This window comes from Melampsora larici-populina (genome assembly GCF_000204055.1).
Source record: "Melampsora larici-populina 98AG31 unplaced genomic scaffold MELLAscaffold_23, whole genome shotgun sequence".
Taxonomy (NCBI): Eukaryota; Fungi; Basidiomycota; class Pucciniomycetes; order Pucciniales; family Melampsoraceae; genus Melampsora; species Melampsora laricis-populina.
This window is the reverse complement of record NW_006768787.1, coordinates 286,452-313,291: the sequence shown is the minus strand read 5'-3', so window position 1 is coordinate 313,291 and position 26,840 is coordinate 286,452. Positions and strand designations below refer to the sequence as shown.

Genomic DNA, 26,840 nt, shown 5'->3' with positions numbered 1-26,840 from the left:
CTCTGTCAGAGTTTGTTGAGGTATGATTTCCAGGTACTGAAGGGCTGTGCAGGGAATGAGTGAACTGGGAAATCTAGGGAGTTCTCTGTGCCAGATTTTATTCTTTGTATATGCTCAATCCAAGATTTAAGTAAATGAACAACACAGGAACGTGGGACACCATAGCTATTGGAAAATCCAGATAGCTTTCTAAACATAGCTTCAGGACGATCTAGGTCATTTATATTGAGCTTGACAGAATTTTCATCATGGTTGAATAAGTATGGATGGTTTTCAGCCTGGAAATCAAATCTCTCCCATTGAGAAAATTCTTTCTTGAGGAAATCCCATGCATTTATTAATAGAAGCTGAATTTGATCTTCTGATAAAAAATCCTCATTAAATGCCCTTATGAGACCAATAAATACCACAGTGAGTTTGTACTGTGCCATACTGACTCCTTTGATGATCTGAGCAGTGTTCATTTCATGTTTGTTTTTCAATATCTTAATATCTTCCGGCTGTAGTAGCTGGTCAGATTGGTATATCTCCTTGTCGTTGTACAAAACATGTAGCTTGTGGTTGAGGTTCTCGAAGAAGATGTGAACATCCTTACACATCTCTCTACCAATTGGTGTATGGAACTGAGCAGCTTTGGAAGCAAATGATGCCATTTCTGTCTTGCTGTATGGTTTTCTCTCCTTTGAATTGAGTCTTAATAACTTGTCTGCTGCTTGGAAAGAATAATTTCGAATTTGACCTCTTCCATACAGACCACCTTCCATTGAAATAGAATCAGTGTTGTATACATTTAACACTTTCTCCCAATCTGTGGTCAAGAATCTTTTTGGAATTTTGGAATTTTCTCTATGTTTTGCAAATTCAATTGCCATCTCATGTACCATCTTGACTGACAGATCCTTGGTATAAGCTCTGGCTATTAAATAGAGGAGCTGAGACTGTGGATCTAAAGACCATTTACCCCCCTTGTGTTTATTGAGTTTGCCAGTCACATAGATTTCTTTATCATTCCACTTATCATAGAAGTTCTCCATGTAAGTCCAACCATCCTCAAGGAGGCTTTCTAATTCATCTTTCCCTGTGTCATTATACTCAAAGACTTTGAGTATACCAAGGAATGGCATCACAACTCCATATAATGCGTTTTTCACTGCCAAGTGGATCTTCTTGCTCTTGATTTCTCCTTTGAATCTCATCTCCATCTTGCGGTATAAATCAAGAAACCACTCATAAACTTTGTAGCAAAGGGTTGGGGATCTATCCACAGCTTGAGTCCCAACACTTTGAAGCCTGCAAAATTGAGCTCTTTTATTTCCACCACCACATTCTACATATTCAAGGCTTCCAATGTGTGAAACTTGAGCATGACCAATTGGAATGTCATGGGCATAGTTTTTTTGTACTGCAGTGACAGCTGCATCATTTATTTGAGACAAAGAATTTGAATCTCTTTGCACTTCCTTGTACTTTTTACTCCTGATATTTGGAAACTGGTCATTTGTGAGCTTTATTATCTTGGTTTTGTCTGATGTAAGATCCCATACTTCTTTCCTTTTGTGGAAGACTGGGTTTTTCCCAGGATCTAGATTCTCTGTACCTACCTCATTCAAAGTCTCTTGATATCCTTCAAAATTTCCATTGTACTCTCTATTGCCACTCTGTTGATGTGTATTGGAGCTTAAATCTTCTGAGATATATGGAGTTCTTCGTTCTTGCATTGAATCCACTAGCTGAGAACTGCTTGAAGAAAGCCTTTCCTGCAAGGTAAGTCTGAAGGGTAACCCCTCTTCTGCTCTGTGTGGGTGAATGAGGGTTGGATTTGTCCAGGTTTTTGGGCCAAAAAGTTTGTTGTAATTTTCAAAGCACTCAAGAAGTGGTGCATCTGGATAAATAAGTGTTCTGTGATTTGGAATTGGTAGACTGAATGAAGAGCTAGGGTGACTACTTGGCATTGGGAGCCCATTCAAATAGCCAGAAAGTATCTCATCATAAGTAATTTGACTCAATTTTGGGAAAGCTGGGTGTGCTTGTTCTATGGAATTGCATGGATTGTAGTCCTCAGGCATTTTAAAACACTGATTTTTGTATGAAGGGTTGTCCATTCCAATTATCTCTGAGGGAAGTTGACCATGAGGATGCATTGAATCACTGAAGCCATAATTTCCAAGTTCTGATTCAGGAAAATGAACCCTACTTATTTGAGGGGTCTGGTTTGTGTATATTTGGTCAACTGTTTTCTGTTTAATCTGATTCGATTCTGTGATGGATAATTCAGAATAAGTTGACTCAAAGGCTCCTGTGAGACTATTGGGCTCACTTGAAGACAATAAATTGGTCTGACCCATTTGTGGGTTGGTATTCATTCCTTGGTGATATGGTGGATAAAAAAGCAAATTTGAGTGGTCTTGAGAATTGAAATACCCATCCCATGATTGAGTGTGACCATCATATGTGTCTTCAAGTTTTGGTTGTACAAGATCATTGTACCAATCATAATCTGTATAAATATCTTCTGGTGAATGGGCTGGCATCTTTCCAAGATCTTGCTGACTGGGCCCTCCAGATCCAGGATCAACAAATGAATTTGATGGAACACCAGCATTCCTATGTGATAGATATTTTAAGCTGTCTCCATCGGTGTGTTTTAGCTCAAATCCTGAACATATTCCTAAGGAATAAAGTCTGAGAAAACTAAGTAGAAGAACCTGCATTAGGATTAGGAATGTGATGTAAATATATGGTTCATATGGAGGAAAATTGAAAACCTTCCTTCCACCATCCACTTTCATCAAGAAAGTCTTATTTTATGGATTACACATTCAAAACAAGTATTGTTCACATATCCACTGAATTGCATATCCAACATGTTTTGGATGAGTGATGCAGTGTGTCACCATGTTCACTGTAAACATCATTCAACTTCCCCAATTTGGAAGAGGAAAATGATTAATAGTACAGTTTGTCATAAAAGAATCTAATACTGCACACCTGAGCCATTTCACCCACACTACATATGTGCAGCAAGCTAAGTCAATAGTTGTCTATCATGTACATACAGGTCTGCTCGTTTTTTGCCCATCAGAATAAATAGATCACATGTTATACCACATGTAACTTTTTTGACTTTGAGAAAATTGTCCCAAAAATTCACTACATATAAGTCTGTAGCTGCTCAGGCAATATTCTTGAAGCTATTTCTTAGTAACAGAAAGGGTGTTACATGCAGTCGAGTTGATGAGATTACACCAAAACATTGAGTCAGTGTATGTAGTCAATCTTTTGAACTTGTTTTTTGATCTCAAAAAAGTTACAGTGTCTATTACATATGAATAACTTATCTTGATGAGCAGATAGCTGAGCAGAATGGTATGTACATGATAACCACATATTCACTAAGCCTGCTACACATATGTAGTGTGGGTCTTGTGGCTCAGGTGTGGAGTGATAGATCATTTTATGGCAAATCATACTCCCAGTCACTTTTTCCTGCCCACTTGGGGAAGTTGAATAATGTTTGCAGTGGTTCTATAAAGTTTTTCCAAGATCTGGAGATTATTCAAAAATCTTGAGATGATGTGTCTGCTTGAAAACACTACAGTATGGAAAGAACACTGAGGGAACAGGCTCTAAATTAGACTATATAAAGTGTTTTGTCTAGTCAACTTCAAGCACAAGAACAGACTAAAGTAACAGAATCAAAAGACATAGTGTGAGATAAAAGAGTAAACAGAAAGGAGCATCAGAAGAGCAATCTTGATGAATTATAAGGAATATTTACCTGTGATCTTGTAAAGAAAAGAGAGAGCACATGTAAGAGGCTATTTGAGAATAGAAAATAATTGAATTTTCTACTAAGCTGAGAGTAATCATATCAATACAAATAGATGTGTGAAATTAAAGTAAAATGAATAGGAGGGAACACTTTGACTCTTTTCAACACAAAAAGAATCAGAAAATAGTGCAAAAGAAAAATACAAAGGAGATACAAAGAGAACAGATAACCCTCAAATATGTTCCTCCATTACCCTCAGATCCAATCTTCCAGATGTTACCCCTTTATTCACCAACAATTTACCACTCCCAAACACACTCCTACTACCCACAGCTCATCATTTACTACCTCCACTCAATTCACAATAATTACTAAAGTAGGGAAAATAATTCTTTGACTACTTGACAAGATAGTAGCTTAACATGCTCTGAGGTATTTTTTCAATCATTGTACTTTCACATGGAACTACAGCCATTTGAATCCATACATTTTAACATTGCTTGTTATATTATTTTGAAAGAAACAATTAGTGTGAGGCCAATACCTGGGCTTTTCCTAGATAAAAACTCAACCGTGATTTTCATTCTATGTAATACCACCCAATTCAATGTTTAGATGAAATTGAAGTGAAGAATGAGTGAAAAAACATGGTTAAAACATATAAACCAGCCAACTTGAAGTACAACAATTCTAACATAAATGCCTAGTATTAAGAAATCCAAGGCATCATTGGAGGCAAATCCTTGGACAGATCTTGTCTAAGGTCTTTAAATGATATATTCTTCTGCCCTGAGAAACACCTCAGATCAAACCCTCCAAAAGCTTCTGTGCAAGCTTTGGATTCCAAGAAAACTTCAGGCTTTTTAATCTGAGGTCAATATGTTGGCAGTTCAGGGGAATAAATCCATGCTTTATTGTAAACAACAGAATGAGGTCAAAGGATCCTTAGTGAATATTGTGTGTCAAGACAAAGCCAATATTCATATAAGATCAGTGAAACAGAGGTGAGATATAAATGGTAGCATAAGAAAAACAGTATTTGAAAAAGTGAGCACAATTTTTGTTCAGTTCTTGTAGATGCAGAAAAAACTTCCAGCCAATTTCACACTAATATGAAACACATCCCTTTGATATATCAACCTTAACAAGTTTTCAGTAAATGAAGTGACTAAACTTGCTTGAGATAAGGAAATAAACACCCACAATTTTTCTCAGAGTTTGTTGAGGTATGATTTCCAGGTAGTGAAATGCCGTGCAGGGAATGATTGAACTGGGAAATCTAGGAAGTGCTCTGTGCCAGATTTTATTCTTTGTATATGCTCAATCCAAGATTTAAGTAAATGAACAACACAGGAACGTGGAACATCATAGCTGTTGGAAAATCCAGATAGCTTTCTAAACATAGCCTCAGGATGATTTAGGTCATTTATATTAAACTTCATAGAATTTTCATCATGGTTGAATAAGTATGAATGGTTTTCAGCTTGGAAATCAAATCTCTCCCATTGAGAAAATTCTTTCTTGAGGAAATCCCATGCATTTATTAATAGAAGCCGAATTTGATCTTCTGATAAAAAATCCTCATTAAATGCCCTTATGAGACCAATAAATACCACAGTGAGTTTGTACTGTGCCATACTGACTCCTTTGATGATCTGAGCAGTGTTCATTTCATGTTTGTTTTTCAATATCTTAATATCTTCCGGCTGTAGTAGCTGGTCAGATTGGTATATCTCCTTGTCGTTGTACAAAACATGTAGCTTGTGGTTGAGGTTCTCGAAGAAGATGTGAACATCCTTACACATCTCTCTACCAATTGGTGTATGGAACTGAGCAGCTTTGGAAGCAAATGATGCCATTTCTGTCTTGCTGTATGGTTTTCTCTCCTTTGGATTGAGTCTTAATAACTTTTCTGCTGCTTGGAAAGAATTATTTCGAATTTGACCTCTTCCATACAGACCACCTTCCATTGAAGTAGAATCAGTGTTGTATACATTTAACAATTTTTCCCAATGTGTGGTCAAGAATCTTTTTGGAATTTTGGAGTTTTCCCTATGTTTTGCAAACTCAATTGCCATCTCATGTACCATCCTGAGTGATATTTCCTTGATATGAGCCCTTCCTTTTAAGTATAGGAGCTGAGATTGAGGATCTAAAGACCATTTACCTCCCTTGTGTCTATCACGTTTCCCATCCACATGTATCTCTTTATCATTCCACTTATCATAGAAATTCTTCATGTATTTCCACCCATCCTCAAGGAGTCTCTCTAATTCATCTTTACCAGAATCATTGTACTCAAAGACTTTGAGGATACCAAGGAATGCCATCACAACTCCACATCCTGCATTTTTCACTGCCAAATGAATTGTTTGGCCCTCAATTTCTCCTTTGAATCTCATCTCCATCTTGCGGTATAAATCAATAAACCACTCATAAATGCTGTAGGAAAGTGTTAGGGATCTATTCACAGCCTGAGTCCCCACACTTTGAAGCCTGCAAAATTGGGCTCGTCTATTTCCACCACCACGTCTGAGAGATCCAAAGCTTCCGATGTGTGAAATGTGAGAGTGTCCAGAGACTTTCCTTGATGTTGAAATGTCTTGACCTTGTTTTCCTGCTACCAGTGACAATGTGGCAGCTGAATTATTTCCTTGGGAGGAATAACTCAAATCTCTCTCAACTTCCTTGGAATTTTTACTCTCAATGTTTGAAGACTGCCCATTGGTGAGTGTTTTTACCTTTTCTTTGTCCTGTGTGAGGTCCCATACTTCCTTCCTTTTGTGGGAGACCGAGTCTCTCCATGTATCTAGAGTCTCTGGGCCTTCCTTGTTGAACTTCTCTTGATATTGTTTAACATTTTCATTGTACTCTCCATTACCACTCTGTTGCTGTGTAGTGGAGCTGAAATCTTCTGAGATATATGGGGTTCTTCTTTCTTGCATTGAATCTACTAGTTGAGAACTGCTAAAGGGAAACCCTCCCTCAGAGGTGAGTCTGAAGGGTAACTCCTCCTCTGCTTCATGTGGGTGAATGAGGGTTGGAGGTGACCTGCTTTGTTGAGTAAAAATGTTGTTGTAATTCTGAGAGCACTCAATGAGTGGTGCATTTGGGGAAATGGGTGTTCTGTGCTTTGGAATTGGTATATTGCATGAAGAGCTAGGGTGACTACTCAGCATTGGGAACTCATTCAAATAGCCATAAAGTATCTCATCATGGGTGCCAGGACTAAAGTTGTGGAAAGCTGGGTGTTCATGTTCTATGTAATTGCATGGATTGTAGTCCTCAGGCATTGTAAAATGATTAGTTGTATATGAAGGGTTCTCCATTCCAATTATCTCTGGGGGAAATTGATTATGACAATGCATTGAATCACTGAAGCCATATATATTTTCAATTTCTGATTCAGGCAAATGATACCTGATTTGTTGAGGGGTTTGGTTTGTGTACATTTGGTCCTCTATCTTCTGTTCAATTTGGCTTGATTCTGGTATTTCATGATAAGTTGACTTGAAGGCTCTTGTGAGACTATGGGGCTCAATTGAAGTCAATATATCTCTGTGATCCATTGTTGGCATAGTATTTATTGCTTGGTGATATGGTGGATGAAACATCAAACTTGAGTGGTCTTGAGAACTTGAATGCCCATCCCATAATTGTGTGTGACCATCATATATGTCTTCAAGATTTGGTTGTGCAAGATCATTGTACCAATCATAATCTGTATAAATCCTTTCTGGTGAATGTGCTGGTATATTTCCAAGATATTGCTGACCAATTTCTCCAGATCCAGGGTTGACAAGGGAAATTGATGCAACACCAGAATTCTTATCTGATAAATATTTCAAAATGTTTCCATCTGTGTGTTTCAGCTCAAATCCTGAACATGTTCCCAAGGAATAAAGTCCAAGAAAATCAAGTAGAAGAACCTGCATCATAATCAAGAATGTGATGTAAATATGTGAATAACTAGGGTTCAGATGAGGGGAAAATGGAAACCTTTCTCCCACAAATCCACTCTTATCAAGAAAGCCTTATTGTATGGATCACAGGTACAAGACTGTTATCTTTCCCATATTGAGTGAATCACACATCAAACATGTTTTGAATGTGTAATTCAGTGTTTCAGAATGTTCTGGGGTATTGTTTCAATCATGGTTTTACATTAGTCATTATACCATCCTCTCTAACATACATACCATTTTTTCAATCCGTCCACCTATTCTCTGCAAAGCCCAATGCTAGACCTGATTTTAACAGGTATGTTTTATTTTTTACCAACAGCCCTATCGAAACACAAAGCACCCTGACTTGTTATGGACACATATAGTCTCTATGAAACTCACCTCAAGTTCCTTGTTATGTATTGCTGTCACAGATGCAGCCTGATCTCATAAGTTGACAAAGATCACTGATTTCTTGATCATTTTGGCCACAACTTCCAAGATCTTAGATGTTCCTGGTTTGCTTGGAAAATTCTGTGTGCTTTTCTGCTTCACAACTTCAAGCTTTTAATAATATATGAAAAGCCCAATTTTGCCAGTACACAAATTCACACTCCTTCTACTGCAAGACTTTCATTGTTCTGGTTCAGGTGATCCTATTTCTTGTAGTTTCACCAAGTCAAATGATCCCTCTATTCCTCTGCATCCCACACACATGGTGCTGAGTATATGTGCTGAAATGATTTCACAAACACCCATCATCAACTTCTCTGATGATCCATCTCTTCCAATGAATAATTCTACCTCTGTCTACAACAAGTCTCTGGGGACTGGCCTGCCAGTGACTTGTGATTGGGGGATGTGAGTTTGTTCCTTCTATTAAGTGATAATCCAGAGATCAGTATTTTAACAACAAGAGTGAGGATAAAACAAAAAAGGAATGCCTACATCTTTAATTGTTTGTTCAGGTATTTCAAAATAGTCTACCACAGGGGTATAGTCCGGCCCCTCTTCTTCTTCCTTGGTGTTCACAAGTAACTTTGTCCTCCTTCCTTTCTGAAAATATGTGAGGCCGTCATCTGAGTCTTGATGGATTTTGTATCAGGTAGTAAATCATCATGAGGGGCCTATTAAACAGGAATAATGGTTGGCATCAGTAGCATGTATCATGAAAAAAATTAAGCCATATTACTGTCAGGGTGGCGCTTATTATAGAGGGTAAGTGGTCTAGCCTTCACCAACCTAGAGGTTCTGACAAAGATCCTTCTGGTTACGTGGGATAAGAATTCTGTATGTCCTAAGGCTAATCTATGAGCTCAGGATAGGTAGACTGGGATGGGTTATGCTGATTTTGAGCTGACAAGTCAATAACAAACTATGAGCACTGACCACAGCCTACTGCAGGGTGTCACAGTTGAGAGCTGGTGTAGCTCTAGGAAAAGGTGGTTACTCTCAAAGGCTGATGTATTTAGGGAGGACTGAGTTCAAAAACAACAGGGATCTAATCAGCTATACACTGTTATAACAGTGGTATCTAGACCAAGGTGATTTACTAACCAGAATTTATTAAATGTTTACTTTGAGAAGTTAATAAGAGTCAATCTTGTTTCTTAACTGGATGACATCTTTACTGCATTGAAATTAAAGAGGAAGAGACCACAATGGTAAGTTTAATTTCCCAAGAAGGAAGACACTTCAATATGGGCCACTAATCCAGCAGGGTTCTTTCTTTTAAGGAGTAGAACTAACAAAGCACAAGAAGTACTATACTAGCTGGGCAATATTTAAAGTAGAAAGGTTTCCCGGATCAAAAAATTGAAGCTCACAAGGGGGGTTGAAAGAATGTCAGTCCTCCTCTGTTTCTTCTGAGAATACCCTTCCTCTTATACCTTTGCAAGTCTTGCAGCTGACTCGTGGTTGTGATGTGGTACCTTGAGATTGTCACCTATGGTTGGTATTAGGTCATGGGGCTCCATTCCCTTTTGGGTCAGCAGTAATGGAGGAGTCACATTTCTTGTTGTCGTTTTGGTGTTTTTTGTGATTGTCTTTGGAATATCATTAGGGCTCTGCCCTTTTGGGACTAGCTGTTTGAAATTTGTAAAAAAACCTGTGTAGTCTTTACTTACTGTTGGTATTGTATTCCTATTCTTAGGGTTTTAAAGGGTACTTGTTGCCTTCAATAATAGTTATTATTTGTAAATGTCTGTGAAATCTAGACATAAGGTATTTATATATTTTCTCAGGTTTTTATATTTTGGGGCCATGAGGTAGAGAAATATGTAGACTTTGATCAATTATGGTTGACCATCATACATTTCTCTAAGACTTGGTTGTCCAAGACCATTGTACCCACATTGATTCCTATGTACATTTTCCATTGGCTGTAATGGTGCATGTCCAAAACATTGCTGCCCAAGTCCTCAAATTCAGGATCATCAAAGGAAATAGATTCAATGCAAGGATCTATGTCTGATAAGTATCTGAAATTGTTTTTATCTTCTTGTGTCAGCTCAAGTCCTGAACATGTCTTAAAGGGAAAAAAAGTGTAACAAGAAGAAGTGGAAGAATCTGCATTGGAACCACAAATGGGATGTGTGTACAAAATAATTATGGTGCAGGGAAAGCTGGAAAACTTTCTCTTTCAAAGTATCTTTTATTAAGCATGCCTAAGCTTTGGAATACATGCATCAAACAAGTGTTGCTCACCTCCCATTGACTGCATTACACATCAAACATGTTTTGAATTGGTGATCATACTGTCTGCGAGCATGGTATGAGGTATCTGCTGCTCCTATAGCTTTGAGTGGCTTTTTGAAAGTGGGTGGGTGTACAAATTTCCTTCAGGGTGGACAACAATCAGAAAATGTCATAGCTGCCATGATGCAATTAACACCAGAGTGACGGTGCTGGGGGTTTCTCAAAAACCCATGCAGAGATATGTACTTCTTTCCTTAAGCTTATCCTTGATGTGTGCTATGATTGATGCCTATTTCAAGGTTTGAAAAGTTCATCAAAGGGTGCAAAGAGGCAGCACATTACATAGACACCCAAGACACACCTTTGCCAGGCCAAGTTTCTGGTATCTGGGATGAATGATTCAATAGTATGATTGATAAAACAATGAAGGTGATGTGGCTTTCTTCAGAGATTGACGTGGGTCTAATTTTTGAGCAGCATGAGTATAAGGGAAGAGGGTCAGCTTCAAAGCCATGACTGGAGGTCAGAATATGTATCTGAGGAAATCTGCCATTCTGTCTCTTTAAATTTTGACCTGGATGGAGCATCCCTCCCATCTGTCCTTTCATGAACAACTTCTCCTTTAGACCTCAACTCTTTTGCTATTTAGTTTCTGCTGATGATTAGGTTTATGTCAGGATTTCCATTGGTGGTAACATGTTTGACTATACTCATTCAAAAAGATCAGCAGTCTGTACCATTTCTTTAGGTTTGCTGGTTTGATCCTATGATGGTTTTGTCAAAAGTATGGAAAGGGCCGCTGCCAGAGGGAATTCTTTGATTGTAATAAAATGTGGTACATCTATACTATCCCCCTCATGCACAGCTGTGCATGACTTGAGACTTGCGTGTCCAAACAGCCCGTCATGTGGAGCCTTAAACCCTTGATTCCCCTTTGCCCCTCTTGGATTGATTGCCTCGCTAACGAACATACCTCTTGAGTCTTCAAACTTCAGCTCGCCATCTCGTTGAAATTCTTTACAGTTCTCACTGCGTGACCTAATGTGACAAATTGTGACGAGTAAGTCCATCCCTCCTTGATGACACCCTACGATTGAGATAAAGTCGTTCGTTGTGATGGTAAAGTACTTCACAGCATTCGACCTACATAGCAAACGTATTTATTTCGGTCGTTTAGTCAGGTGAATTTGAAATACAGATCAAATCCCCAGTTTAAGTTGTAATTTTGGGGGCGATAGTCAGAAAACAACCTTTTTTGTGCCATACATAAACATACTGACATACATACAGCTTCGACTTGTCTCTCCTCAGCTCTGCTCTCTCCATCTTGGCCCAGTTAACCTTCACTCTCACTCCTCTCCTGCCTGATCATCAGCGTCGTCGCCTTTCACCTCGACTCCTCTTCTGGGGATTCAAGTCGTTCCTGCTGGTCTTTTTTGCACCCCCTGAACTCTTTGTCTTTTGATTTTCTCACATGTCTACCATCGCCCAACGACATTTACCTCGCGATCAGCCAAAAAACATGAATCAATCTACTTATTCTTCTCGAAGTCATTACCGACCTTTACCAAAGACCGCCTCGGCTCGAGGCAATTGGAAGCTGGACACCTTTGTCGATAAGACAAGCGGACAACAGAAAGAAATCGTTATTCTCGCTGATACCCCTAGTCCTGGTAAGCTCGTCTCCTTGTTTTTGGTTTTCATTTCCCTATTACTTTATCTCGCTTTCTTCCATTTTTCTGCATCTCGGTCTCTCTGGAAGAAGCAAAGCATAATTTGAATGCCCTTAAGCGGGTCGATATCTAAGCACTCCTTAACGAAAAAGCGCTATATATGCGTCTTTTTGTCTGGGTTACTTGTTCTCCATTCCATGTGTCTGCTCTGGCCCGTCTTGTGGTCAACCAGCTCGCCCCACTCATCTCGCGGATGCTCACTGACCTTGTCTACTTCTTTACTCTACGTAGCTCCGCATGCAGGTCCATCCAGATCCAATGGTTTGTCACGGAATGATGGTAAGCCGCAAATTGAATTTCAGGTCTTGGCAGCTCGGTTGACTTTGAAACGTTAGTTCACATCGCGGGGAGTAAGAGCAGCAAGACCACTTCTTCACATCGCCCCACCTATGATTCCCCCGCCCATTCAGCGTACTACGTGCCCAGCGGATACCCGGACTCCAAACCCACGAAAGGGAAACGAAAATATGATTCATACTCATCTGGTCAACAAGTAAGTGATTTCTAACCTTTCATCTGCATATGATGCCCCTAGTCTAACGATCTCCTTATCTTATCAGCAGCGGGAAGAGGAGCGTGAGCGTAAACGTCGCGAACAAGAGAAACTACCGATAGATGACAAGGAGGGGCACTACATCGTTCGGCCCGACGACGTGCTTGGTGACCATCGGTGTGGGTCTCTCTTTTCCCTAGCCAAATTGACACATTGCTCATGTATCTTTGATCTAGACCAAGTGGTGAAACTTCTGGGCCAAGGAACATTCGGAAAGGTGGTACAGGCTATTGATCTTCACTCTGGACTTGATCGCTCCGGTCGAAGGAGAGAAGTCGCGGTCAAGGTAATCCGAGCCGTGCAAAAATGCAAGTGGTTTGCCCTTCAGCCTATCCACACCTGCTGTCTAGCTTACTTTTTTAAATCATTGTACAGACCGCGATGCCAGCAAGATTGAAATTAAGGTACTCAACCTCCTGAGGGAACGAGATCCAGAGAATGTCAAGTATGTGTCTTTCTGTTGTCTATGAAAAACTCTATCTTGATGATTGCAACAAACTGAGCAGTGTAACATTCTTCAGTAAATGTATTCACCTATTAGACTATTTCGATCATCGAAACCACATATGCATCGTCTCCGAGCTGCTCTCACAATCGGTCTTCGACTTCTTGAAAGACAATCAATACAGTCCATTTCCTCTTAGTCATATCCAAAGTTTTGCCAAACAATTATTATCGAGTGTTGCTTGTCAGTCCACTCTTCTATCATTTTTGATGACGTTTCCATTGACATCTTTTGCCCCTCTTAGTTCTACATGAGTTGAGACTTGTGCATACGGACCTAAAGCCTGAAAATATCCTCTTGGTTGATGCTTCAGCATCTGTGCTCTCTACCAGAGTTTGTCAAATACCATTTTTTCTTGCATGCTGTTAGAGTGCTAATCCATGTATCGCTTTCAGCATCCAAAAGGAAATGGCAAGTCATCAAAGAAAGTTTTGCACTCGTCGGACATCCGTCTCATCGACTTTGGCAGTGCTACTTTTGAGGATGAGTACCACGCAGCTGTTGTCTCCACCCGCCACTACCGCGCGCCTGAAATCATTTTAAGTGAGCTATCTAGTTGTTTTGTTATGAGATGTACATATCTGACCACCTTTTTTTGTTTTAGACATGCCCTGGTCGTACCCATGCGATGTCTGGTCCATTGGCTGCATTCTCATAGAATTCTTCACTGGTGAAGCGCTCTTTCAAACCCACGAGAACCTAGAACATCTTGCAATGATGGAGGCTGTTTTCGGGAGCATGCCTGACTCTTTGGTCAGGAAAGCAGCGTAAGTCTTTTGTCACCTCACCTTTTCTTCTAAATAATGAGGCTAAAACGGTTGAATCGTTCCCAGGAGGAACCGTCCTGAGTGGATCACAGAAGACTATTGCTTGGACTACCCTCAGCCCAGCACCTCGCGCCAGAGTAAAAAGTTTGTCCGTGCGATGAAGCGTCTGGAGGTTCGTCGGGCCTCTTCATCCAACAGGCATTGCGTTTCTTTCGCGTCATATTTGCTCACTCCCTGCGTGTTCCTTACAGGATATCATCCCGCAAACATCCATCGTCAATGCACGTTTCAAGGATTTGCTTAGTAAATTATTAGAGTGGGAGCCGCACAAGCGAATCACTGTCAGAGAAGCCTTGAAACACAGCTATTTCACTCTTAAAATTGACGACGAAGGAACAGGTTACTAGTTTTCATTTCCTTTTATGTTTCAACTTGTTTGTATGAATTGGCTTCGAACTTTTTTTTATCTCTCGGTCAACAAAAAAATAAAGGGATGAGACTAAAATACTGACACACAGGTCTAATTTCTACTCAGTGAGATGTATATTCTAATCGAATCTTTCATATTTTTCACTCGACTTTAAACGTATCAATATTATCCTTGTCGTCTACATTGTGTGCTCCTTAAAACAGATTTACTTGATCTGATGATACATTGTCTTTTACCTTTTCACTGTTGTCATTGTGTGTCTTTGCTTTGCATCATTTAGCTCTACCCCGTTTCTCTTCCGTGAGATCAAATTATAATTAGGTACATTCCTTGATTGCTCATCAGTTTTGCCTCAAGCAGCAGGTGGGTTTCAAGGGGAAACCCGCGTCTCTCCCTTTCCGTTCTTGTCCCCATCCGAAACTGATGAATGACCTTTTTCCTTGAGAGGCCACATTGTTTGATTTATGAGTACTATTACATTGAACTTTTGCCTGTCTCAACCTGGGGGTCTTCTGTCATTTTCAGCGTTCGCCTGAAACCTAGGTTTGGTACGTAATCAGCCATCAAAATTGCAAACAAGACCACTAACTCCAAGTAATCTCCGTCACGGCCGAGCAGAGATCATGATTGACCTGGTCAAACACTATTGGCGAAGTCCATTGATTGATTTATCCAAAGGATGCGCGTATGTGTAAATATTCAGATTTTACAAGTTTCTACGCTAAAGTCTGGGAAGTTGAAACCCGACACAAACTCACAGAACCCTTTTGCAGTTTGATGTTGTCTCAAGCCCTGGTTTGTAAAACCACTACATTTCCTCATGCAAGAGTACACCAAGAGTAAAGGAGAATCCATGGTTCAAATATACTCAGGAGTCACACTGAAATCCTTTACTAATCAAGGCCAACACCTTCAGGTGTGGGGCTCCTACATGTACATTTTCTCTCCATACAGCTATCTCTTCTCTGGTCATGCAGCATCTGAAAACCCTGCTGACTAAGGTAATCAAAAAATGGGCGGAGTAGTGCAGAGAGGTATCAATCACAATCAATGCTAGTTGTCTTTAGCTCATACTGAACTCTGACTCAACCTCCAGCAATATCAAAGGCAAAAGTTTAGGTTCTGGTGACTGCATGCTGCTAGTACTATGTTTGCAGAGATATCTTGTTCAGTATCCATTGACGAGGAATTGACATCAAAGTATGCTTTTAAGCAATCACCCTTCAATGCTTGGTGAAAATCATTCAGGGCTTGGGGCATTTTGTGCAAGTAGGTATGTCATTTCAATGGCTTAGAAGGATTATTACTATAGTGAACAAACATTACACCTAATTCAATTTACTCAACCCTTTGACTTATGAGTTTGGTGGTAAAAATTTAGTAAGGCAGCTAGGCTTGAGATTGTCCTTGACAAAGAATTCAGCTCAATATAACCACCATGCGCAAGCCACCTATGTACATCAAATGGAGGTTCAATGCAACACAACACTGCTACCCCTTCACCACAGCCCCTCAATCAAACCTTTTTCAATTTTAGTTTCATGCAGTTTAATGATGCTTCACACACTGGTTGATAATGTACATCAAGACAGAACCCCACAAAGCCCCAAACATCTGATGTAATTCCAGCAAAAGTCCATTGATTCATACCACAAAGACAAACTTTTTGAGCCCTTTGATACTAATCTTCTTGATAATATAGAATGGTGTGGAAGTTTATTTGGGCAGTTTCAAAACCTATTCCATCAGTGACATGCTGTTTGTTGCCTTTGATACCATTTTTTGTAATATAGCCAAAATCTCAACCCCTAATTGATGTGGTTTGTATTGAATTAGGGGCTTTCCAGGTTCTATATCAAGACTATCATGCACCACAAAACAAGAGCTCATCTACAAGGAAGTTGAAGATCAAGATTCCCAGAAGCAGTAGCATCCACCATGTTTTTCCTAGAAGCAAGCAAAAAGTCTCCATTTCCATAGAATGACTGAAACACAATCTTGATATTGAACCCACCAGATATTCTATAACTCTCATGTACCTTGTTGACCAAGGCCTCTCATTACACAATGTCATAAATTCTTGTCCATGAAAAACACCATGTTACTCTACAGCCAGTCTTCTTTCTACATAGTCCACTTTCAGATATACTACACAGTGTCCCAGTGCTACAAGATCTTTGGCCCTTTAGTGTACACCACGAGCCCTGTAAAAGTTGACAAACCGTTTTTGGGGGGTTGTGAGAATTCACCGTTGAAGCCCAGTTGGCTGAGGGTTGGGGCTCGGGGCTTACATCGGCTTCGCCGTCGTTTGACTGAATGCGGTTGTTTGACAGCTGATCAAGTGGTTGCACAGCTGCATTCAGTTTAACAACAGCAAAACCGATGTCAAAAGAACGGTTGTTGCGATTGCCTTCCCTTCAAACGGATTACACACCGCGAGACTTGCCCTTAATGAAGGAAGTGTCTCGTTACCCTTTAATCAAAGGAGGAACACAAGCCAACCTTGTAATTTTTCAACCTTACGATTTTTGACTCTTGATCCCAATGAACACCCTTTGATTGTTCAAAGGAGAAACATTGGTCGATCTCAATGTTGTTCCATCTCATCGTCTTCCATCTCATCGTCATCTACTTCCTCAAGAACCGGCTTGATAACATGGTCAACCCACCGGGCGTACCCGATTGTGATTCTTCATCCTTTTGAATGAAAGTCGATCCAAGCTGAGCTGATCATGTGCTGTGCGTTACATCAGGCTTCAAGGAGGCAGACCATCAATCGGGTTCCGGCAAAGATTATTCGTGTCTTGCTTGTGATGGACTGCGGTCATTGAAAGTTGGCTCTATTCGACGACACTGTCAAAACCAATCACATTTGACCCATCTCGCACGATGGGAAGAAGCTCAAAGAAACATCCCTGCACCCATCGAACCTGTTCGAATTAATTTAACACCGCCCCCACCCGACTCAGACCAACATCCACCCGAATCAGGTGATGAAAGTGACGAAGTCCAAGAAGTCGATGATACAATGATCACAACTCCCATCATAGACTCCGACACCAACGATGAGGATCTACGTCGTCCACAAACTCTCCTTGATCTGTGGACTCGAAACCACACCGCTGCGTTTGATCCAGAAATCATCAGCCTCAACAGTGTCGACGACGATGATCTCTCAGCCAATCGTTCTGACAAGGTGATGAAGCTGATATGGACGAAGAAGAAGAAGAAGAATTGGATTTGAATGACACAGACGGTGATGGATCAACCTGGGCCCCTTTCACCAGCTTGGAGCAACTTGTTGGACTATTGATTCTGGGAACGAGTAGGACGACCTCATCAGTATGTCAATATGAACGGATCCGTTCTTTTGTTGGTCTCTTGGGCGTCAAACTCCCTGGATACAAATCTCTTCGGAACTGCCGCAACAAGCTGAAGAAACTTTACGGCTTCGACGTCTCCGAGGCTATGAGTCCATTGAATAAACCTTGCTTTTCGCTTAAAGTTCAACAAATACTATCCCAAGAACTCAGTAACCCTTACGTCGCCGATCACCTTCATTTTATGCCCGAATTACCAAGCTCGACCACAAAAATCAATCGCTTAGCACAGTCCAGAAAGTGGAGAGAGGAGCTGGACCGAGATCTACGTGTTCAGATGGTTGATTCACCCCGCGGTCATTTTTATCTATATGAACCGGTTCAATTAAACTCCAAGCGGCTTGTCATTCCAATTTTTTTTTATCAAGAAGGAGATGAGACCTTCGCCCGATGTGTCGCTTCCAATCAAACTTACTCCAAGGATGCTGAAGGTCGTGTGCGATGTCGAGTACATTTCGAGTCTGTCTCGGACTTTAATTCTCCAGCCTTAAGGTCGTTCAATGTCAAGGAATTTTGGAAAACATTTGACACCATTGAGTTACGCGATAATTTATTAATGAAGAGCTTATGTGGTGATTCAATATACGAGAAAGTCAGTGGCGAAAATTACTTGGCATTGCCTTTACAGAATCCTTGGCGTCAAAAGGCAAATGGAAAGCTCATTCGACACATGCCACTCGTGTTGTATTGCGACGACCTCTCAGGAAACATATCAAAGAGGTGGAATAAACATATGGCCTTTTACTTCACGTTAGCCGGATTACCTCCCAAACTCTCAAATCAGGAATACAACTGCCATTTTTTGACAACATCGAACACCGCCGGTGCTTTAGAGTTAGCTGACCCATTGATTGACGAAATCAATGAGCTAGCCACCAATGGCTTTGTGGCCTACGATCACCGGACCGAAAAAGAGGTTTTGGTGATGACGGCGGTACTTTGTCATTTAGGTGACTCGCCGATGCATGCAGAGGTGTCCAACACAATGAACCCAACCGTATCGCTGTCTCCGTGCCGTGTCTGTGACCTCAAAGTCCAAAATCTAGCCGAAAAGAAAAAGGCAAAGTACGTCAGTAACTTCGTTGGTGTGGACGAAAACGGACGGAAGTTCTCCCTTCCTACGCGCAACTGGGCAACAACCCAATCGGGCACAAAGGACCTTTGGGATCTAGCTCAGCGTCCAGGAACTTTTCGGGCATTCGAGACTGAGTCGTCACGTCTGGGTCTGCGGGATGCAGTAAATGGACCTTTTGTCAAAGAGGTACAAGATTTCCACCGAGATCCAGAGCTGGCAAGTGATGAAGTGGTTGAGATGTGCAATGAGCTCAACAGAAAATTTGGAGAGCGCCTTTTCAATCCCTTTTTACGCTTGAAAGGTGAGTTGAACACCTTCTATTCTTCTCAATCTTTCTTGTTCGTACTGACAGACTTGGGTTGAATCCTTCCAGGCTTCGATGGACATCGAGATACTCCGGTGGAGATCTTACACGTTCTGTTGTTAGGTATTGCAAAATACCTAATGCGCCACCAAATGCAAAATTCTTCTGCTCGTGAGAAAAATGATATATGGGGTCGGTGGCGATCCTTCAACACTTCTGGTTTGAAGATACCTCCCATTCAACCTAAGTCAATGATTAATCATTTTCTTAGTCTAACTGGGAAGGAATTTCGAACTGTGCTCCAAGCAGCACCTTTTATCTTCTTTCAGTGCTCTTTATCAGATCACGAACGCGAGGCATGGACTTGTCTTGCTCATCTGGCGCCCTACATCTTCCAGACCGAAATCACAAACATGGAATCTTATCTCAAGCAACTGCAGATTCACGTTTTTTTATTTCTGCGATCAATAGTACAGCTTTCTGCACAATGGTGCAATAAACCCAAATTTCACATGCTGATACATATTTGCGACGCTATTCGGCGATTTGGGCCAGCTTGTCTTTTCGCCACTGAAAACTTTGAAGCATTTAATGGAAATACTCGTAATTCTTCCATTCATTCGAATCATCTGAGTCCTGGAAGAGATATAGCAAACTCTTTCAATAACCACCGCCTCATCCGATCAATATTGGCGGGATGCCGCAATTACGACAGCCATCTCCACACTTATATCAAAGCAAGCCCCAAAGTCACCGAATTATTCAGAACAAATGTCTTACTTCAGAAGGCTCTAGGGTATAATTCGTCTTGGAACACGCAAGGGGATTTCAAACCGGGAAGTGAGTACTCTCACACACAATAAGTTTTTTGTATGCAAGCTGATGTTACTCCCAATCCTATAGAATCGAATGAAGTGCAGCCGTCAAATCCGGAAACCCTCATTCCGAATGAGATCATGGATGCCTACACATCAAAGAAATGGAAGGTTTTAGACTCTTTTACCCTCAAGAATGGCGAAATCATCAAGCCAGATGACTTCCTCTCGGTGAGCAATTGTTTCCTTTGTGGCAATAGGCTTTTCATTAATGATTTTCTGATTTGCACAGGTTGAATCGAGATATTTCGTCAACATTTCTACAACAGGCAAAATCATTGGACGGGTCAAGAGAATCTGGAAAGCAGATGGATGTGGACCTCAGCAATGCAAGATCGAAGTAACCAGGTGCAAGACTGGACAAGTCAGTGAGTTATACGGTATGCGTGAAATTGAAGAGACAACCCATGTTGTCTGGATCAATCCAGTGGTACGCTTGGTTTTCGATATGATGGTACTCTCAGAATCGTTCTTCTCTGATGATCTCTCTTACGCAAACCGTTCATCAGGAAGTCGAGGGTTTACTCAATGTACAACACAACTGCCACAAAAGCGGCTGTGTTGTTCGAAAGTGCCGGCCAATCATGATCGAAAGGCGAGTTTCAACGAAAAAGGACCATATGGTTGTTCATGAAGAAACCTCGTCATTTGTCCTCAACTCAGCCGCATTTCATTCGGCGGAGCTCCATCGAACTTGGGCACATCTTGATTTTCCTGAAGTAACCCCTGAAGAGTGGAAAACCGCCTTGCAGACTGGAATCACGAAATGGGAAGCCACGTTGAAACAAGCTAAGGAAAAAAAAGAAAAGAACAATCAAAAAGCAAAAGAGAGAGAGACAGCAAAGGAGAGTGGCCAAACAAACAAAAAACGAAAGTATACTCGAAGAAATACGCAAGGGGATACACCAGTGGCTGGTCCGTCAAGAACATAAGGGCCTCTGTGTTGTAATATTCTATTTATGTTTGTTTCTATTTCCTTTTCATGATCATATTGTAAATAAGAATAACTGTCAGATGTATAAAAGAAAATAGATGAACATATATTTCATTGCGCTTCAGTTCCCTCAGGATCCCTTTCCTTCTCAACCCTGCGCATTCTTTCGCGGATTCTCTTCCTTTCCTCCTGAACCCAGAGCAATCTTTCCCGCAATCTATCCTCAGGCACATCGCCCCTGCAGTAATCACCAAGGGTATAGAAGAGACGTCCTTCTGGGTTTTTAACAGAGTCATAGCTGCCGCTTTCAGATATGTGCTCGTCCAACGAAGGACCCATCTCGGACTTGAGGTAGTCAATGACTGCCTCCACCTCCTCAGGTTCAGCGCTACAGAAGCGTCTTTCTGTTTTATAAAAAAGTTCATCAAGGTCAGGAATGATTTTCCAAAAAGAGAATTTGAAAATAAGACGTACCTGGCACGTCTTGCACTTGGGAATCTAAGTACGCCTGATAGGCTTCCAGTTCCTCAGGATCTGGACTGGCTGGATGCGGTGAAAAAGGAATTAGCCTTGAATTAATAAAGAAAGAATCTGAAAATGAATTCTTACCAGGTGTGTTTTCTTCTTTGGAAGCTAAATACTCCTGATAAGCTTCCAGTTCCTCAGGATCTGGGGTGGCTGGATGCGGTGACAAAGGAATTAGCCAAAGAAAATCAATTAATAAAGAGAGGATTTGAAAACAAATCATACCCTTTTTTTGTTCCAGGGGTTGATCATCTTTCTTTATAGATTCTCCAGTTTTTGGAGGCATATTGTAAATTGATTTTAGACAAGGTGAATATTGGGAATGTTTTGAGCGAGGAATGTTTTGAGAGAGAAGATTGTCAAAGACCCCACCTTTTTATGTTAAGGAAATTTCGAAAAGGTCATGTTCTTTTCGAAATTTCAAGATGTTGAGTCAGTCTTGACTTGACATCATTCTCCTTTCTTCATGAAAAATGATATCATTTTGTTCTCTCCTTTGAACAAGGATATCTTTTTTATTCCCTCAAGATTTACCTTTGATGATAAATAAAATATCTTTAAATAAATTGAAGTCGTTCGATATCCCCTCTTCCTTTGAGAGGGGACCAAGTTGCATTCACTTCACAAAGTCTCTTTTGAGACTTCTCATATCTCATCTTTCATATTCACATTCTTCCTTTCATTCTGTTCCATTGCCTTTCTTTCTTTCTTTCTTTCTTTCTTATCTTTTGTTATTGAGTTTTGTGATCTTTTGATGTGAATTTCCAGCGCGTTTCGGCAATGTGATCTTTTGATGTGAATTTCCAGCGCGTTTCGGCAATTTTCAGGTGTCACAGACAACCTGTCACAAGCCCGCTGAGTGACACATCAACAATTCACTTGCTGTTCGTCTGACTTCCCGATCGATCAGCGGTCTTCTTCATTCCGATCATCTTCCACTTTCTTCCACTCTTCATCGCCACCATGTCTCATCGACGCTTTTTCCCCACCAAACCAACACCCAAGAACAACCAAGAATTACAAGCTACCACTGCCATCGCAGGCGCTTCCTCGGCGTCCCGTGGGAAATCCCAATCCCAATCGACTTCACATCCGAGTGCAACTTCAAGATCTCAATCTCAGCCCAACAATAACAACAAGAGCAAGAGCAAGAGCAAGAACACTGATTCTCAATCAAAAACCCAACCACCTGCCCGCCGTGTGGGTTTGCGCGAAAGGAACGACTCGAAGGCCTCGTCAAAACGGGCTGCCCCAACCATCCGAAGTAGCTTGCGTAACCAGCAGCAAGTATTCAAAGACGCTGCTCCACCAGAGTCTGCTTCGGATGAAGGAGCTCCAGCCAGCGACCATAACAACAGCAACAGAAACAGCAACAACAAGCGTCCAATTGCTGCGGTGGCCACTGGCTCGCGTAACAAGCAACGCATCGAAGAACCAGCACCAAAAGAACGAACACCCCCCCTTCCTGACTCTCCCGACTCTTCTCGTCACCAGTCTTCTCCTCTATTTGAGGGGCATTTCCTTAAACCGATCAAATTGTGTAAGTTTATTATCTCAACTGTTTCTGGAATTAATAAGTTGAACTGACAATCAAGCAGCGCGAAATTTTGCGGACGACAACGACGACAACGGCTTCGAGGACGACGATGACGAGAACCTTGAACAAAACAACAACACCAACGACTTTGGAGGAGATGTCGGTGGAGGTGGCGATGGTGATGATGATGACTTGGGAGGAGATGTCGGCGATGGTGATGATGACGACTTTGGCGGAGATGTCGGCGGAGGTGGCGATGACGACTTTGGCGGAGCTGTTGGCGGAGGTGGCGATGGTGAGGATGATGATGATGAAGGCAACAACACCAACAACAACACCAACAACCGTCAACGCATCTCATCTCAACTTCCCGATCTACCCCGTAATCATGTCCCAATCCACCTGTCTGGATCGAGATTACAAACCTTCAACGAGTTCACTTGGCGTGCCGAGCTCGATGACCATCACGCTGCCATGGGCAGGCGACTCTGCAATGTAAGTGTTCGCGATTTCTCTCTTGTGACACTTTTGCTAACCAATGATCACATTTCGAGTTTTCCAGGCTGCAACAACTGAAGAGCGATTTATGGCGACGATGGCTCTTGGGCTTTCCAATCGCCAGCACATGACTGCCATCCACAACGACATAACCAGTCAGATCAGCGAGCTCCGTGATCATGCGGCCACCTCGGCAGCTGATAGTGCTGTTAAGGCGCCTTGGCTCAATAAAGAGGACGCTGCTGAACTTCGGGTAAGTTCAGAACTCATCATCCACATCTTTTTGGCAACTGACCTCCTTGATTCAGTCATGTCTCCGCAATACTGCCTTCAAGCAAATCCACCGAGGTGACATACAGGCATATACAGCGACTGCCGACAAAACCGGACAGAAGAACAAATTGCCGGCATGCCTTCACGCGGTAGTTATGGTAAGCAATTCTTCTTCTTCTTCTTCTGTCCAACACTCACCCTATCAAGAAAGAGGCTTACAAGGGCCATACTGTAGAATGCGATACTTGCGAATCCCACTCCCTGGAAGAAACGGTTGCTGCCTCCTGGATATGGCAAAAATCCCAAACAATCCCACACCAAAGCTTTCGGCTCTTTGGTCAATGTGGTGTTGAAAGAAGTACGAAAAGAATTCGAAGGAAGTGTGCGTTCTATTTCATTTTTCTGATTGATTGAATCGAATCGGGTTGAATCAAACTGAATTGAATTGAATTCAACTCAATTTGCAGCTACTCGAAAACATTCACCTTCCCAATCGAACCGGCCCTACTGACGAAGAAGCGGTCCCCACCATTGAATCACTTTATGTCAAACTCAAGGAAAAAGAAGCCGAAAGCAAAGTAGGTCGAGTAGTTGTTCGTGAAGAGATCGTGGCCAACTTTAAGCATCAAGAAGAGGCTCGATTAGCTTACCTGGTACGATTATGCACCACGTTTTCCTTTCCTTGTTGAAACTGATCAGTGGTGTTTTACTTCCATCAGCGCATGCAAGCCTGTCATTGGGGCTTTTACAAATCGGAGTACAGTGATAAGAGTTTTTGGTGCGTGGTGGATGACCAATTGGAGGTCTTACGAAAACAATCGAGAAGATATCGATATGCGTAGGTTCTTATCCTAACATGTTGATCTTACTGTTACTAACAAACTTCCAACATATGTGATAGGTTTGCTATCATTTGTCTGGCGGAAGATTATGATTTGTTCAAGGGTAAGAAGACTTTAGCAGAACTCCGACCCCTCACCTCCTTCCCAGTTCCCGACGACGAATGGATTCGCAAGGTCATGAGTGAACTTGATGAAACCTGGGGCGATGATGTTCCAGAACTAGAAGCCCTACATGAATGAGTAGTTCTCTTTGGCAAAGTCATTCTTTTATTTGTTTATTTGGTCTTTTTCATTTAAAACAGCCTGGCGCTATTGTAACATATTTCTTTTGTTATCTCATGTTGTTTGTATTTGTTATCTTATGTTTTGTATGCAATGAACGGCCTAGCGCCGTTATTTATTGTTTATTCCACATCACAGCCAAAAGCGAGACCCAGAGCAAGCGCGAGAACAATTCAGAGCAAAACAGGAGCAGCAAAATCGGGGATCCTTAAGCGTATTTCAACCAGCAAAAAACTGTTTTCAAACCAAGTCTGAAACATCGGTTTCAAACCTGATCGGCGGAGTCAAGTTGACCACCGGTTTGTCCGTCACCAAAGAAAGTCGGTTTCCCAACGGATTCTGAGCACCGGTTGAAAAACCGTTTCGGTGGGTCCGTGGTGTATGAGGTACCAGATCATGTACAAAAGTGTGAAGAACAACATACGAGAAACTTGAGAAATTCTACGGTGAGGGCTCGAGCAGAAGCCCAAAAAACTACTTAAGGCACCTTAATTCTTGGAGCTCTCCTGCCAAAAAGTAAAAGTACGAGTCCGTTGTAAGCCCCTCTTCGAGGGGCGCGGACGCAGCCGCGCGAGAGGGGCTTAGTTAAGCTTAGCTTGAGCACTACACTCCTTAAGTGTCTCTAAGGAGTTTTTCGAATTTTTACGCTTCCCTCACAAACCAACCTCGCTTGGCCCCAGCTATTTTGTCATATGTTGGACATCGAGAAAAAATGAAAAAGTTCAAATTTCGGCCGCGCAGAGAGGGCTTTGTTAAGCTAACCTCAAAGGCGTCTTTTGACATTTCTCGATACTTGACTTCAAGTTAAACGCCAATTTGTTCGAGTTCTGTTTGAAACATCACGCAAGCTTTGCAGACTCGACTACATTCCATCAGTCTCGCTGGTCACGAGCCCTTCCAAAAGGGCTAGTTTGAAGTAAGGGATGTCGTCTTCATCTCGAATTTCGTTCATGGATCGTTTTTTCATCCTGCTGAGCTTGTAGTTTACTGTTTGGGATGTCAATCCCTACTATGTACAGAGCCAAGCCTGTGCTAGATTTCATCAATGTTAGTCTGAAATCGTATTTCACTCCATGATCTACAATATAAGGCTGTCATTCAAAACCAATGGTTGTACCGTGAAGAAAAACACAAGAAGAATGAAGAAAGCTTGAAGACGTAACACGTACTCACTGGGATCTTAATGGTCAATCTGAATCTCTACCATCTCTCCTCACCTTGAATCTACACATAAATCAACCTAGTCTAGCTGGTCATCCATTAATCAATCTAAGATCCAGTTGGCACTTGATCAAAATGTGAGTGTAGAAGATTGGAATAGCTTTGCGACCTTGGCCCGTGCCGTAGAATCCTGAACACTTCATAAGGTTGACTCAAATGAGCAAAATCTACACGCTCATTGTCCCATACTTTTTACACCATGAGGTATTCCATCCGTTCGCTCTCATTTCTGCTCGGCGAGATTGTCGTTGGAAATCATCTCTTAGCTTGCTCTTCATCTCTGCCTTTGCAAAGTCGGCACCTGAGCCCTTCAGCTTCGACTGCTTATGGTGTCGAGAGGCACGTGAACCACCTAGCTAGTCGCTGCGTAAGCTTAACTAAGCCCCTCTTCCGCGGCCACGTCCGCGACCTCGAAGAGGGGCTTACCGCGGACTCGCGATTTTTCGCGGAGGACTTCCAAGAATTAAGTACTGTTATGTACTTCTTTCAACTTTCCCTCAACACCTCTGGCCAGAAAGTGCCAGCCTTCTGATATGTTGTTCTCAAAGCTTTTGTACATATTTTGATACCCCACACTTGTGCTTTACTCGGCGGAACGGTTTCCATGTTGGGTGGTAAGCATCATTGGATGTGCTTGTGTATGTTCCAGTCAAATACCCCGGAAAATACCCCGGAATGATTTTTTGGAACAAA

At 41.6% G+C, this 26,840-nt stretch overlaps 5 protein-coding genes across 5 annotated transcripts; 2 read left to right on the top strand and 3 right to left on the bottom strand.

Moving 5' to 3' along the window:
• Positions 1 to 5: 5 nt before the first annotated feature.
• MELLADRAFT_107370 (uncharacterized protein) lies at positions 6 to 2,711 on the bottom strand (the record flags this gene model as incomplete). Its single annotated transcript, XM_007410973.1, has 1 exon — positions 6 to 2,711. The coding sequence occupies one exon, from the start codon at positions 2,709 to 2,711 to the stop codon at positions 6 to 8; it is 2,706 nt and encodes a 901-aa protein (XP_007411035.1).
• Positions 2,712 to 4,983: 2,272 nt separating this feature from the next.
• Positions 4,984 to 7,974, bottom strand: MELLADRAFT_63940 (uncharacterized protein; the record flags this gene model as incomplete). Its single annotated transcript, XM_007410972.1, has 2 exons — positions 4,984 to 7,701; positions 7,972 to 7,974. 2 exons carry the CDS (start codon positions 7,972 to 7,974, stop codon positions 4,984 to 4,986), a joined length of 2,721 nt encoding a protein of 906 aa, XP_007411034.1.
• A 3,799-nt stretch (positions 7,975 to 11,773) lies between these two features.
• MELLADRAFT_78034 (uncharacterized protein) lies at positions 11,774 to 14,744 on the top strand (the record flags this gene model as incomplete). The annotated part of the gene is made up of 12 exons (XM_007411136.1): positions 11,774 to 12,086; positions 12,378 to 12,425; positions 12,482 to 12,639; positions 12,707 to 12,818; positions 12,876 to 12,985; positions 13,050 to 13,144; positions 13,221 to 13,387; positions 13,449 to 13,537; positions 13,600 to 13,747; positions 13,809 to 13,971; positions 14,038 to 14,143; positions 14,223 to 14,744. 12 exons carry the CDS (start codon positions 11,888 to 11,890, stop codon positions 14,376 to 14,378), a joined length of 1,551 nt encoding a protein of 516 aa, XP_007411198.1.
• Positions 14,745 to 21,080: 6,336 nt separating this feature from the next.
• MELLADRAFT_107367 (uncharacterized protein) lies at positions 21,081 to 21,780 on the bottom strand (the record flags this gene model as incomplete). The annotated part of the gene is made up of 4 exons (XM_007410971.1): positions 21,081 to 21,373; positions 21,444 to 21,512; positions 21,579 to 21,647; positions 21,720 to 21,780. 4 exons carry the CDS (start codon positions 21,778 to 21,780, stop codon positions 21,081 to 21,083), a joined length of 492 nt encoding a protein of 163 aa, XP_007411033.1.
• Positions 21,781 to 22,457: 677 nt separating this feature from the next.
• On the top strand, positions 22,458 to 24,884 carry MELLADRAFT_87811 (uncharacterized protein; the record flags this gene model as incomplete). The annotated part of the gene is made up of 8 exons (XM_007411137.1): positions 22,458 to 23,034; positions 23,090 to 23,526; positions 23,594 to 23,782; positions 23,865 to 23,960; positions 24,038 to 24,184; positions 24,270 to 24,455; positions 24,522 to 24,640; positions 24,704 to 24,884. The coding sequence occupies 8 exons, from the start codon at positions 22,458 to 22,460 to the stop codon at positions 24,882 to 24,884; spliced, it is 1,932 nt and encodes a 643-aa protein (XP_007411199.1).
• Between the last annotated feature and the right edge of the window lie 1,956 nt (positions 24,885 to 26,840).